Here is a 15004-nt window from a genome sequence, read left to right as displayed (position 1 = left end):
CTATGGCCTCCTGAAGCTACTTTTCCAAGTTCTTTTACTGCTTTATAGTCTCACATAAACAGACATTTGCACTTGTCTTTTGTGCTCAGACCCACAGCATATTTTCTGGCATGATAGTTTGCCTAAATTTTTACTTTAAGATAGACTTTGATCTCTTCTTTTGTAGCATCACTCAGAGGCACACACCGCGCAGACGACATATTCCATGATTCCAACATAATTCCGGGTCACGATGCCTCAGGGCAGCAGTGCTTGTGTTTCTCTGCCTGCTCCCCGGGCGTCAGTGCGGTAAGCTTTTCTGTCCTCAGATGTGGGTGGGAGAAAGTTTTCCAAGGCCCAAGAGCATCATAAATCAAAACGCAACGTCAGATCCACACAGCTGGGCTCCCAGGAACTAGGAGCACAATATGAGTTGTTGACATTTTAATTACTTTGTCGTACATCTCAGACTGGTAAGCCTATTTTGAGAGCGTAATTTATGGCAGTAAATGAAAACAAATATTCTCTAAACCATCTTTCTGAAAGCCAGTTCTTGCCATGTTGATTAATGTAATATCTCTCCAGCGGTCTGTCCAGTGCCCTAGAGAATTAGGTTCTGGCCTCTCTCCGGCGTGCACACATTTTGTTACAATTCAGAGGCTTTTGGATGCGAACAAACACTGAAACGTCAGGTAAACAATATACAAAAACTCTCAGAAAGTAATTCATCTTCAATTATGCCTATGACTTTTTTCCCTCAGAAAAGTCCTTTTTCTTTTAGTTTTCCAAATAGAGATGATAAAAATATTAAGGAGTGATTGTCAGAGCGTATCTCAGCAAATTGATCTTTAGATTTGATTCTCCTTTATTGGAAATGGCTGGACCGGTTAAATTGGTGCTTTTTAGCCTGGTGGGATGCACAGCCTTTTGAACAAATCGAAACCGTCGTCCACTTTGAATATTTAGATTACCTGGGCTTCCCGGCACCTTTCCTAAGTGGATTAACATTTCGCGTGGCTCCCAACCTGCATTTTTAATACATTGTGGGCTGATATCAAAGAGTCCTCAGGGATCAGAAACAAGCATTCCCATTATCTTTCCTGCTGTGCTTTGTTTACCAAACCGCGAGCAGAGGCCATTCATCTAGACAATTGTAATGGAATCCAAACTAGCTGGACTAATCATAAAATCACTTTATACACAGGTCGCATCGATTCAGCTCGCAGCATAAACCAGGTAACCACTCGTGCCCCCGCACTCTCCATTGGCAGCGTTACACACACCAAGATCACACATGCTGCCATTAGGCCCTTAAATCATCATGCAGGTGAGCTGTTTATGTACACATAGGTTCGGAGCCTCAGATGCTTGCCAAGTCATTTCAGCCGATGCATATTTAATAATTAAAAGTCCATCAAGGCGGGCCGCTCTGACCTTTCAAAGCCGCCACTGACATCTGTGAAGGGTGCCTTTATTTCCCAGATGCAGCCCAGGCCGGATCCGCAGCCAGGTGTCAGGGTGCAGACAGCGATGTAATGCATCCTCATCAGCGGCCGCCAATCTCCCTCCCTCGCCGAACCCCCTCCCCAGCCAAACGCCAACTTTTGATGGATCTCTATATGTTAATCTGCACTTAATCATGAAACAGCAAACGGAGAACTAAGCAGAACCGAAGCTCGCTCTAATTACACGTCAATATTGCTCGCCACGGAAGCGCAGACAGCCCTCTTGTTCCTTACTTCTGCTGCATTTATTTTTGGTTTTTGTCTATTTGCAAACGTCTCTGCGACTTGACAGTCTTTTGTAGGGATCTGTCTTGGAAATTTGTAATGACTGCGGTGCTTGTACTCGCGGCGTGTAGGAAGACGCTACAGGTCCCCCGGAGCCGAAAAACTAATCATAAGTTTCAAAGCATCCCGAGTCGTGCTCTGCCTCTCAAGGGCTTCTTCGCTGTGGTCACGCCTGAGCAGAAAATCTCTTAGACAGCAGTGATGTGTAATTGAGGATGTCATCAATTAATCAGAAAAACGAGGGAGGAGAAAGACTATGCATGAGGAGTAGGAGTCAGGGCTGGAGATACGCAATCCGTATCTGCTTTCATCTAAAGAAATGAATAGAAAACAATTCCATCCAGCCTACGTGGAGTCGTGGGTTATCATAGCGCCATGTTCTCGGCTGGTTTGAGATGGTAATTTTGCCTTAAAGAGGCCCAGGGAAACTGACACCTGAATAAATTGACAGTGATACACATCTGCCACTTAGTGTCTTTGTTAAAAACTTAGCATTGGTGGATGAAGTATGACGTGCTCTGATTAATCATTAGCGTGATTGCAGCAGCTCTGACTTCAATCTACCAGTGTCTGAATAAGCTAAAGATGTATTAAAGGTATAGTTCACTAAAAATACAAATTTGACCATCATTTACTCACCTTTGTGTTGTTCAAAGCCTGTTTGACTTTCTTTTTTTCTGTGAAACACAAAAAGAAAAGAAAATACTGGTTGTTTTTTATGTGTTTGTGTGTGTGTGTGTGTATGTATGTATGTATGTAATTCTATATATATATATATATATATATATATATATATATATATACAGAGGTGTCAAGTAACGAAGTACAAATACTTCGTTACTGTACTTAAGTAGAAATTTGGGGTATCTATACTTTACTCGAGTAATTATTTTTCAGCCGACTTTTTACTTCTACTCCTTACATTTTCACGCAAGTATCTGTACTTTCTACTCCTTACATTTTAAAAATAGCTTCGTTACTGCTATTTTATTTCGGCTTGTTTTCATTCTGGCTTGTCATAATTGAGAAAAAAAAAATATCCAGATAAATCGCGCCATCCGGATGGAGTGAATTTGATTGTGGTTGGATGAGAAGTATAAACATATACCATTCCGACACCCACCATATTGGTCTGTATGCGATCCATCCATCGCACCTGCACATGACACAAATCACATCACACTCCAGCAAGGACATAGCCGGTTTTGGGTTCGTTTATCAAAAATTTAATTTCTTAAAAGTAGGGTGGAACTGGCTTCCGATCGCCTCAGAGTCAGTCCCCTTAAATTTCATATGAAACCGGCGTCAGACCGCGGTCTCCTCTCTGTCTTTCAGCGCGCTCTGCAATCCGAGCTCAGTGATCAGCCGTGAAACAGTGATTCAATGCGAGCTCAAACAGAGACAGAGGACACAAGGTGTGTGTTTCTCGATAGATTGTTAGAATATCTGTATCCGTGCAGTTCTTTGTCATAAATACAGTTTACAAAAGGTCACGAGGGAGCAGTCGGTTTCTCATCTAGTATAAAGTTTTCGCTTGTAACCGCGCGCTCATCACAGCCGTTTCCTCCACCGAAAATCTATCCCTTAACACATATGAACGAACGCATACTTTAATTACTCTTATTTAAATATACTTAATACACTACTGTGCAAAAGTCTTAGGCACGTTAGTATTTTCACTTAAAAGAATGGTGTTCGTCATGATGGTGTGTCAGTATAAAATATCAGTTTATATTTCCAAACATCCATTTTGCCGTCGTCAAACTGCTTGTGCATTCAAAATCGCACTAGATTATTATTAAAATTAATGGCAAACTGATTTTTCCTAAGGACACACTACAGCAAAATATATAAATAACTGACTTAAAACACTCTTTTTGGGGTGAAAATACTATATTTTCTTTTCCATAAAACTTTTGCACAGTACTGTATTTTAAAAACGACATTGTTGCTACTTAATAAAGAATGACCTTACAGTAATTCACAGGACTGATTAAAGACAGTGACAGACAGCACTCATGTTAACTTTTATATCAGAGTGAGTGACAGAGATACATTAGAAACATTATGTGTGCTTTTGTATTAAATAATGACCCAGATTGTGAAATACATCTATTAGCCTTATTAAGGGAAGCACAACTTGGGAAATGAGAGCATCCAAGGTGAAAGCTATGGATTTATTTTAAATATTTATAATATTCTCTAATGTTATCCATAGTTTTTTTAGGTTATTTTTTTTAAAGTATCGTTTTAGGCGCCGGTACCGTTTTAAAAGTATCAAAAAAGGCACTGGACCCTTCTTAAAAGTTATTATTTCTCACTGGCTCATTTACCAAATGGGGGCTTTCTCTTCATCCTCCACAAATTAAGCTGTAGCTAGTTCGGTAGCGAGACATTTTAATAAATTATCGTTTGCGAATGACGACGCGATTGACAATTTTGTGATAACTAGGCTTTACCAACTTTGTAACCCCGAACACTGGACATAGCAGACATATGTACCGAATACAGGAAGCTATCGATTAAGAAGGTATCAGGATTATGAGTTATTTTTAGTTTTTGATTAACAATGTGGATTAATCATTAATTTTGACAGCACTATAATATTTATTGTATATAGACAACCATACAAGGGTAATTGTTACTAAGCCTGCACCAATGTTCTTGTCCATTGCCCTCACAGATTCCTGCAGCTAAGCTTGGATGTACATTTACATTCAATTAAAGCTTATTGATGACATGCCTCTGAAGTTTGACTTTTTGCACCATAACAATACTTATTGGCAACTAGTCATCATATCTCTAGCTCTTTAATGTATTTGCATTGTACTAAAATGCGTTCATTTTCAGTGGGCATATATGCGGCTGAAAAAAGGTAGCCTAGCCCTAGTGCATCACAAATTTTTCAACATGAACATTTTAATATAACATTATAGTCATTATGGCCTTTAGAAATTTTTTTTTTTTTTTTTTTTTGAGGAGGTGTGGTAGTGCACAATAGGCCCCTCTGGCACGGCCCAAGCTTTTGTTCTTAATGGCATTTTTTCTTACATTACTTTTACTTTTATACTTTAAGTAGTTTTTTAAACCAGTACTTTTACACTTTTACTTGAGTAAAAAGCTTGAGTTGATACTTCAACTTCTACAAAAGTCTTTTTAAACCCTAGTATCTATACTTCTACTTGAGTAATGAATGCCAATACTTTTGACACCACTGTATATATATATATATATATATATATAGAATTATTAGGGGAAAAGAGCTTTCAGAGATCACTTAAGGTCACAGAATCTCTATAAAAGTATTCTGAAAGTCCAAAATTTATGTTGTAATACAATAAAACCTTTTGCTTACAGAGAGTTTTTTGTGAAATGAATCAAATGATTTGCTCTTTGAAAAAAGTAAACTCAAAATAATTGGTAACACTTTAGTATAGGGTCCAATTCACACTAATAACTAGTTGCTTATTAGCATGTCTATTATTAACATATTGGCTGTTTATTAGTGCTTATAAAGTACATTTAATGCATGACATCTATAATCCTACACAATACCCTAAATTTAACAACTACCTTATAAACTATTAATAAGCAGCAAATAAGAAGTTAATTGAGGCAAAAGTCATAGTTAATGATTAGTTAATAGTGAGAATTGGACCCTAAAATAAAGTGTGACCAAATAATCTTTTTGTGTGTGTCTCTGTGTGCTACTGTTCACAATTTTTTAATTGAAAATTCAGTAAAATCGTGAACTATTATTGCAATTTAATTAAACTGTTTTCTGTTTTAATGTATTAAAATATAATTCACTCCAGCATTACTCCAGTCTTCAGTGTTACATGATCCTTTGAAATTATGATTTTTTTTTTTTTACTCATTATTATCACAGTTGAAACATTTGTTTGTACCTTTATGAGCATTCTATGGACTTTTTTCAGTGAATTATTCCCATTTCACTTTTCTCCAAGTCTGGGTTTCAACAAACAGCTCCCTCACTTAGATACTCGCCTGTAGGTTTATTCCCACCAACAGCGGTATTTCTGTCTGTAATGACCCTTACCACTCATTGATTCTCAGCTTGTGTCAGAATGAGGGATCAGGTACATTGAAAATGCGCTGGGCCCCATGAAATTCCTCCATGCCAGTCAAACCCAGGGCACAATGAGTTCACAGCAAAGCTAGTTTTATGAACCCAATATACATCAGTTGAGCACTAATTAAAATGCTGTCACTCTATTGCGGTAGAGGAATTTGTTAGGCTACCAGACTAATTGTCAATAATGGTTTAACATAGCTGTAGTTCATTTGCTTTGTTACTCTCCACAGAGCCATAACGTTGGAGAACCAGCTAGTGGTGCTCGCCACGGCAGCAGCGGACGCCGGGAGGTACTACGTACAAGCTGTTAATGAGAAGAATGGAGAAAACAAGTCAAGCCCATCCATTTACCTGAATGTGGCAGGTAAGTTGAGGGGGGATGAATCTCATTAGATCATTTCTATTACCCTGCAGCTAATGTCACATGGCCAGCCAATGATGCAGCCCAGACAGAACTATCGACCAGACGTGGGAGTTATGGCCTTCAGTTTGTCTGCACCCACTTTTGTTTTTGCCCACGTGTTGTAGGTGCAGTTTAACACCCTCACATCATAAGCCTGTAGGCCGGCATGCAGATGTGAGGTACCTGTAATTTCCACTCCCTCAGGGGGCCGTTTAATGCAGTGCATTCATCAGAGAGGAAGGCCATCAGTGGAATGACACACAGAATCTGTTTGTTCCAGTGACACACTTGGATCTGCTAGCTGAACGTTGTTTGGTTGCTGCTGTCGTAGCTGCTTTGGCAGATGCTACTGAGGGTTTCCGTATTTCACAATTCCAATGTGCACATCCCATTCATACTTACACAGCCAGTGGGAATCCCTCAAAAATGTATTTAGTATGAAAGTTAGATCTGGTTTGATCAAATTAATTTGGGATTTTATCAGTTTACTTACTTGTGCATAACTGTTATCTATGTAATGTGTAAAAAAAAACAATGTTAATGTTTTAGGGTTAATTTGTTTGTTTTTATACAAAACAGTTTGAAATTTTAATATCAACCATGTATTAGTTACTGAGCATAACAAAATAATTTACTTATTGGCAAAATCCAGAATTTGACTGTAATGCAGTCTTGGCAATGGCAATGATTCCTTCAACAGACTGTGGGTTACATCATTGACCTCTGGGAAACGGCAGTGAGCTAGAATTTGATGTGAGATGAAAGAACATGGAACTAGCATTATTTTTTCAATACTAGATGAAACCAACTTGATGATTTGAAGAGTATAAATGAGCAGGAGGCTCGAGGCCGCTAATAAAAAAAAGCCTGGCACTGAGCTTCTACACCAACTGCAGAGTTAATAATTCAATTGAATTATGAGTTTTAATATCCTTATGAATGACGTGCATTTAAACTAGTCTTCTGTAAAAGCCTTTAACTCGGTTCTCTCTTCATTTGCTTTTCAACCGCTCCGGTTTTCAGATTATCACATGAGATGATTAGCATTGAATCTGTGAATGCGGTACAGATAACGTACAATTGCATTCATCGTAATGAGCGTGTATCAGTGTGTATAGCTCTGTCAGAACCGGGGATTTGTTAGGTTGCAATGATACTTTTTTGGACGCTGTTGAAATGAAGCAGTTAATTAATTTCCCCATTGAAGTGCTAATTCTCCTGATATTTGAGGAACAATAGAGCTGAGCCCAGATGAAGGGGTCTATCTTCATGTGACTGCACTGTGGCATTTATACCCAGTATCTCATTCTACTCTTCACTTTCTCAGGAAGTAAACACGGAACGACAGACAGCAAAATAAAGAGTATCTAGTGGGAAGCAGCCCCCTTGAAACCCTTTTTAGTTACACTTGCAGACAGCAGATGAAAGCTTCTACTGCCCTTAATGTGCCTTAAGTACAATTCAAATGTCAAGAATGCCCTTGTGGCATTTCCTGCTTTTCAAAAATTAGCCAGCATTCACCTCAGAGCTGCAAGGCAAGTGCTATGAACGAAGCGAAGAATAATGACCTTTGAATAACCATGGCCTTGGACTTATTGTAATTAGCTGTGCTATCTTGCTAAGACAAGTGTCAAATCTCTGTGTGTTCATGTAGAGGTTTTTAAGGGCCACTGTGAATAAATTTATTTTTAATTTCAGAGGCAAGATAGTCACATTGGTTTGTATACATTTTATTCATATTCAAAACAATGTGAACATTACGGTGCACTAAACAGTGTTTGTTTCATTACTCGAAGCCAGAAGGCACTCTTACGCAGAGACTTCAAAATAATTCATAGACATAATAATAACTTATGACATGCCAGGAAATCCCTAATATGGACAAAGGCATCCAATTATCATTGTAGATAAAATGAATAAAAAGCAACGTTTTGACTGTTGAAATGTGAATACAGTAAATACACGATTGTGACAATACTGTATATGGTTTAAATGTGTTTTTCCAAGTCATCTCCAGGTAATAAATAAATAAAGTATATGAATAATGCAGTGCTAATTGACACGTCATTTATTATATTAATGTATTTTCTGCCTTATTTGGTGATAAAAATGGAAAATTGTGAGTAGTATATAGGCTAAACCAATCATAAAATTCTCATTAGGAATTAAATGATCAATTAAAAGTCAAGAGATAAGACATTTTTATAATTTTTTTCTTTCTTTCCTTTCACACAGAACATTAGCTATATTAGCATCCACGTTTATTATAAGTACACACTGCAGTTTTGTCATTTACCCCTGCTCAATCTGTGGATTCTGACTGAATGTCAGTGATCATCAGCTGGAAAAAATGTTCTTAAAATGTAGTTTTATTGTTATAGTTATAGTTGTGGTAGTTGGTAGTTTTTTCTGCAGTAAAGTCTAAAAGTAATTCCAACTTTCCTCATTCCTCTAGGTCGTTATTGTTATAGCTGTAGTCTAAGTGTCCCAATTATCTTAAAATTAGAAAGATCATTAAAACTTTATAGTTATTGGTATAGTTATCATCCCTAGTGTGAATGGGCATTTAAGCCAATAAGCAAACACCCCTAGCAATCACGTGTCCACACACTGTCAACAATTTCCTAGCATCTTAGTGGCTAGTTTGAGAGTTTGTTCCTTACTTTATAGATTCATATTCTATTCAGAGGCATTTTTTCTTGCCTTTTTACTTTTTCTTGCTTAAAGGTGATCATCCATCCAATCATAAACGAATTATTGTGCATCACACTGAAAAGCTTTTGTCAGATGCGACATGGATTCCATTTGGCGGCATCTCCCTCAGGCTCCATGCTGTCGCTCTTTCATTATTCCTCACACCTGGATTTAGAAAGGTCAGCCTGGTTGAATACGCCACCTTGGAGCATGTGATCATGGTTGATTAACTGATAACACTCAAGAGAGCATGCTGTTACAATTCAGTATTAAGAGTGGGACGTGATTTCAATGTGCCGATGTAAAGGATCACCTTGAGAGTTGCTATTTTAACAGTGGCATTTTATGGAAATCATGTTGATTTCATCAGTAAGAGAAAAAAATATTCACTGATGCATTGTGATTTTTTCTCTTATGATTCTGGAGCAATCCAAAAAGATTCTTCTGCTACTTAAATAAGATATATTTCAAATATATTTGTATTCAGAATCTTTGCAAATCATTTTGGAATTGCATTGAAAAACGTTTTAAATCTTGAGGGCCCTAACGATTCTAACACCTGCCCTTTACTAGGGGCTACATTTATTGGACCATATTGTCTTATAAACGTGTGGATGTGGTTCCTCTGATACAGATGATTTATCTGAATGTGGTCTGCCTGTCGTTCTGCCTGGCAAAGGCAGCATTTTAACTCTCACAGCAGCTTGATTTATTTGAAAGGAAATAGGCTTCGACTAACCAGCTCAGTCATTATTTGCCGTTACTAATGATCTCATTTGGAGGCAACCGTGTGCTTGGTTCTGTTTCATTTCTCCTGGCTGAAATAATAATCCACTATTTTAAAACAGAGCTGGCACTTCTGCAGAGATGTGTCCATTGTGTGATGTTTCAGTGTGGATAAATGACATTGAGTCTCACAGTCGAGATGCATGTCTACAGGTGGCTTTCCAGGTTTGCTTTCACACAGAATTTAGCATACATGTGCTCTGCATTCATAAAAATACATTACATAATAGGCACTTGACAGCAACATTGACATATGAATGCTGAAAAATTCTGAAGTACTTTGGTTTTGTTTGTCCAGTAAAAAATATTTTTCTTTCAAATAAATGTTGGTCTTTTAAACTTTTCATCCATAAAATAATTCTGAAAATTGCAATTGTCACAAAAATATTAAAGGTGCAATAGAATGCAAAAATCACTTTTATAAGGTGTTTGAACAGTTGTGTGGCAGCAGTGTGTGAAAACAACCAGCCTACATTGTTAAAAATCCACTTGCTCATTGTTTTATAATCCCAAAAAAATCATAAACAGTCTCTCCACATGAGCAGTTCCAGATTTGTGATGCTCTCTATCCTATTAGCATATACACAACCCTGAGTGAGAAGCTGCGGTCTACCATTACGGTTCTCTTGCTGTAGTTGCTGGAGATACAATGTCAGCACCAAAGAGCCATGAAAAGTGTTATGTGTTGTGATGCACCAACGAACATAGGAGTCCCCATAGACCTCTAAGGACACGGTGGTTAAATTTCATTTTCGAAGGAAATGTCCCAGAAAAAAAAAACAGAAAAGTCCTATACTTTGTACTAATCTTTTGACGCCAGACTGCCTCACAAACGAGGGTCAGGTCATTGCTGGAGTTGAGCAGATTGCTTCTGAAAGAAGGAACGATACCAACGTTTCATGCGCAAACGTCCAGACTCCAGACAAAGTAAGCATCACGCATCATATTTAGTTTTCCAAAAGATTCTTGGCTCTCTGTAAGGTTAATGTTACTAAAGCTACTATTGTCTCTGCCTGTTTTCACTAATGCTGCCTTCAAGTGCTACCAGAATGATCGTGAATAGGAATGTGGTAGTTAACAATTGCGTAAACCATAACACTGGTATGCCCACGAATATGAGCTCTTGAAGCTCCACACTCTTCTGAGAAGTGAGCAGGGTTGCCAGTTTTTCACAACAAAACCCACCCAATTGCTACTCAAAACTAGTCCAATTGCGTTTCGAGGGGGGTTCCCTGGTAAAAATCGCATTCAGGAGTGGAAAATCACTTTATTATGGGTTGATTCAACCTGCGGATATGAAAAGCAACCCGTGTTTCGAAAGGGAAAACCGCGGTCTTCGCAACACTGGAAGGGAGGCAGGAGCACCAGCTCATTTTCATTTAAAAGGGACATAAACATAAGCGTTTTCACTCATGCCCAATTTCAGTGGAAATTTCAAGAAGCTATAAAAAATTATCTGTGGGGTATTTTGAGATTAAACTTCACATACACACTCTGGGGACATCTGAGAACAATTTAAAATATTGTATCAATGCATTGTGTGGCACCTTTAAGCAGATCAACTATTTTCAGTATCTGGTGTGACCACCGTTCGCCACAAGCAGTGCAACACATCTCCTTCTCATATAGTGGATCAGGCTGTTGAATGTGGCCTGTGGAATGTTGGTCCACTCCTCTGCAATGGCTGTGCGAAGTTTCTGGATATTGGCAGGAACTGGAGCAGCCCATTGTATACGCCGATCCAGAGCATCCCAAACATGCTCAATGGGTGACATGTCCAGTAAGTATGCTGGCCATGCAAGAACTGGGATGTTTTCAACTTCCAGGAATTGTGTACAGATTTTTGCAACATGGACCCATTCATTATCATGCTGCAACATGAGGTGATGATCGTGGATGATTGGTACAACAATGGGCCTTAGAATCTCGTCACGGTATCTCTGTTCATTCAAAATGCCCTCAGTATAATGGATCTGTGTTCATTGTCCATAACATATGCATGCCTATACCATAACCCCACTGCCACCATGAGCCACTTGATCAACAATGCTGACATCAGCAAACCACTCACCCACACAATGCCATACACGCTGTCTGCCATCTGCCTTCTACAGTGAAAACCGGGATTCATCCATGAAGAGAACACCTCTCCAAAGTGCCAGATGCCATCTAATGTGACCATTTGCCCACTCAAGTCAGTTACGACGACAAACTGCAGTCAGGTCGAGACCCCGATGAGGACAACGAGCAAGCAGATGAACTCCCCTGAGACGGTTTCTGGCAGTTTGTGCAGAAAATTAGTTGGTTATGCAAGTCGATTGTTGTAGCAGCTGTCTGGGTGGCTTTTCTCAGATGATCTTGAAGGTGAAGATGCTGAATGTGGAGGTCTTGGACTGGTTAGGTGTGAGGTGGATGGATTATGTCGGCAAAGGATAAGCTCACTAACACAGATTAGACAGATAAATACAAAATATAAAATAAAATAATCACTATATTATATTATATTTTATTAAATACACACTGTAACATCTTAGTTGTGTTCAAATTCCTCATTCCCTGAAGGAAGTAATGAAGGTGTTATGTTGTGATGACATATGGGGTTCTACCTGGATGCCCCAATCACCTCTGACTGTAAAAGAAAACACCAATGAAATTTGGCTTGTGGATTTTTTTATACCTGAGCCACTCCCTGTGCATACAGCTATAAATAGGCGACAGGTGCATCCACTTTTCAGGTTTTACACTGAGGAGCCGAGAACCTGTCCCTGGCAACCAGCGATCATTCAAGTTTGTGCCATAACTTCTCTGTTCCCTCAATCAGGGAGGTAACCGAGATGGTCCCTATCTGTCGTTCACTTCGATTTATGTCATGACGACATACTGTATGGTGTCTATGGCACTACTTAAATCCTGTCACAATACTATGGCATTGCAAATGTTGACAAGCAGCCGTGTTTTTGTTCTTTTCCCAGTTGACTCAATGAGATGCCGGAGCACTAGGTCCCTGTGATCACACAGCTGCTCTCATGACCGGTCCATGATAAGCCGACGAGATCCTGAGGACCCTGATGTCCACTTCCTGTAACTGGGCAAGGGCGCCCTCCGTGACTTTCGTAAAGACATGGGGGGACAGGGAAAGCCTAAAGGGGGGTATCCTATACTGCCATGCCCTACTCTTGAAAGCAAACCGCAGAAAGTTCTGTGTGGAGAAAGAATGGAGACATGAAAGTAAGGGTCCTTCAGGTCAACTGCTGCTGGGGCTGGATGTACCTGATGATGCGCTTCTACATCGACATCTTCAACGGAAGCTTGTAAAGGGCCTGATTCAAGACTTGCAGATCCAGGACCGCCTTTCTTGGGTACGATGAAGTACCTGTAAAACTGCTGCCTCATCTCAGCTAGAGGGACAGGCTCGATTGCATCCTTTGCCAGGAGGAGAGCAATCTCCATGCGCAAGACATGAGCATCTCACACTGCCACTGAAGTCTCGAAAATGCTGCTGAACTTTGGAGGTTGCCTAGCAAACTGAATTGCAGTGCGTGAGTGCGGCGATTGTGAACGGCCTTGTCCGTGAGGCGGGATTTACGCCTCGTGGGGGAAGAGAGGAGTGTGTATGAGAAGCATTCAGAGACACAGGCTGTGTGTGCGGTCTTCTGAATTGGGAATAGCGAACATGCAATAAGACGCAGCTCTTGTAAATTATCTTTTTTGTTCGTTGTCTGTCTTTTCAAAGCTTAAGTTACATAACGTTTTTCTCTAGTTTTAATTTGCCTAAATATTGACCTGACCCTGTAGGCGCCATAATCCCACTCACTCTCTCTCCTGCTTTCCGGTGTTTTTTTTTTAATGGTGGGCATTTACACAGTTGGCTAGAGCAGAGCCGATTGGGGATAACGGATGTGCCCTCACTCTGTTGGTTAGTAAGACTGGCACTCAAGACTGACAGTCATGCATATGCTCTGGAACAGAGTAATATCGCAGGCTTTTGCGATTAGCAAATCGCAACATCTCAAATCGTGATTTCGATTAGATTTCGATTAATCGCACAGCCCTAATGTCCATCCTCAAATGACAGGTAACAACCACAACCAAGAAGACACGGACAGAACGGCAGCTTTAAAAAGACCCAAACCATCCATGATTTGCTTTTTAAGGAAAGTTTAAGAAACAAATTTCATTGGTGTTTTCTCTTAAAGTCAGATGTGATTGTGGCTTCCAGGTAAGAACCACATATGTCGTCACTACATAACTCGTAGTCATCGTCAGATAGGGAACAAGACAAAGATACCAAATGATGGCAATTTATTTTTAAATGATCTGCTGTAAGCAGCAAAAGTTGTTTCATTCAATACAGAACACAATTGATAAAAATAGCTCGTTTGGCAACACGCAAAGATCAACCTCTTCTGTGCATGCAGAGCTCTGTTTGTGTGCTGCACATCACTCTGCTTAAGTCCGCCCTCTGCCTTCGTAGAACATCTCACATCAGTCATTTATGAGGGTTTATAATGTTTAGGATGCTGTTGTTGAAGACAGTGAGCAGCAGGCAAGCTCATATAGTCCGGAAGCTGGTGTGGGTTTATATTTTCTAAATTATGTATTTTCTTCTCTCTTCCTATGGATTTCATTTCGAGAGTGAAGATACTTTTTCAACAGTGCTGTCCCGTTATATGAGCAGGTATTCAATTCATAGTGGACACAGGGTATCTGGATGTAGCCGTCCGCTCAGGTATCCCGTTGGGTACCTGAAAAAACCTTTCAAGGAAATATAACTGTGTTTCTAAGCCAAGCTGCATTTCATCATTTTGGATTTGTGACAATAAAGAAAAGCCCAGGCTTTAGGAGGGAAAATCAATCATGGTTTCATTCTCAAAATGCTTGTTTGTGCACAAACATAATCAAAGCTGTAGTTTAGATGTCTTTTGCATAATAAAATCAGTCCCCATTGTGATATGCTAGTATAATTTGCAGTTGATGACTGATTTTAGAAATAGAAGATTGAAATCGCAGAACAAGGATGCTTGGTTGGTAACAGACATGTGAACATTAAAAATTCATATAGGGGGTCCGTCCGTGTGTTGTATTATGCCCCCCTCACAGACCACATGAGGTTTTAATATGCTTTCATCTGCCTTTTAAATCAACCCCCTGTTTTTGTTGCAGTGCTCTGAAAACATACTACAATCTATCTATGTAACGTTACATAAACAAGACAGTTTGGTTTGGTTTTGATTTCAGTACAGCTGGGGGAAAAAA

At 39.4% G+C, this 15004-nt stretch overlaps 1 protein-coding gene across 1 annotated transcript in view; it reads left to right on the top strand.

Moving 5' to 3' along the window:
- Window positions 1-232: 232 nt before the first annotated feature.
- The window catches only part of LOC113079796 (protein sidekick-1-like), a gene marked incomplete at its 3' end in the record, with an annotated part of 46706 nt that continues 31934 nt past the window's right edge, over window positions 233-15004 (top strand). Inside the window, exons 1-2 of the mRNA XM_026252018.1 lie at window positions 233-288; window positions 6096-6229. Of these exons, the coding sequence (XP_026107803.1) occupies window positions 233-288; window positions 6096-6229 (190 nt within the window). The remainder of the gene's footprint in view (window positions 289-6095; window positions 6230-15004) is intronic.

The sequence above is a fragment of the Carassius auratus genome, unplaced genomic scaffold, assembly GCF_003368295.1.
Source record: "Carassius auratus strain Wakin unplaced genomic scaffold, ASM336829v1 scaf_tig00029227, whole genome shotgun sequence".
Classification (NCBI taxonomy): domain Eukaryota; kingdom Metazoa; phylum Chordata; class Actinopteri; order Cypriniformes; family Cyprinidae; genus Carassius; species Carassius auratus.
This window is presented reverse-complemented; position numbering and strand designations above follow the sequence as displayed.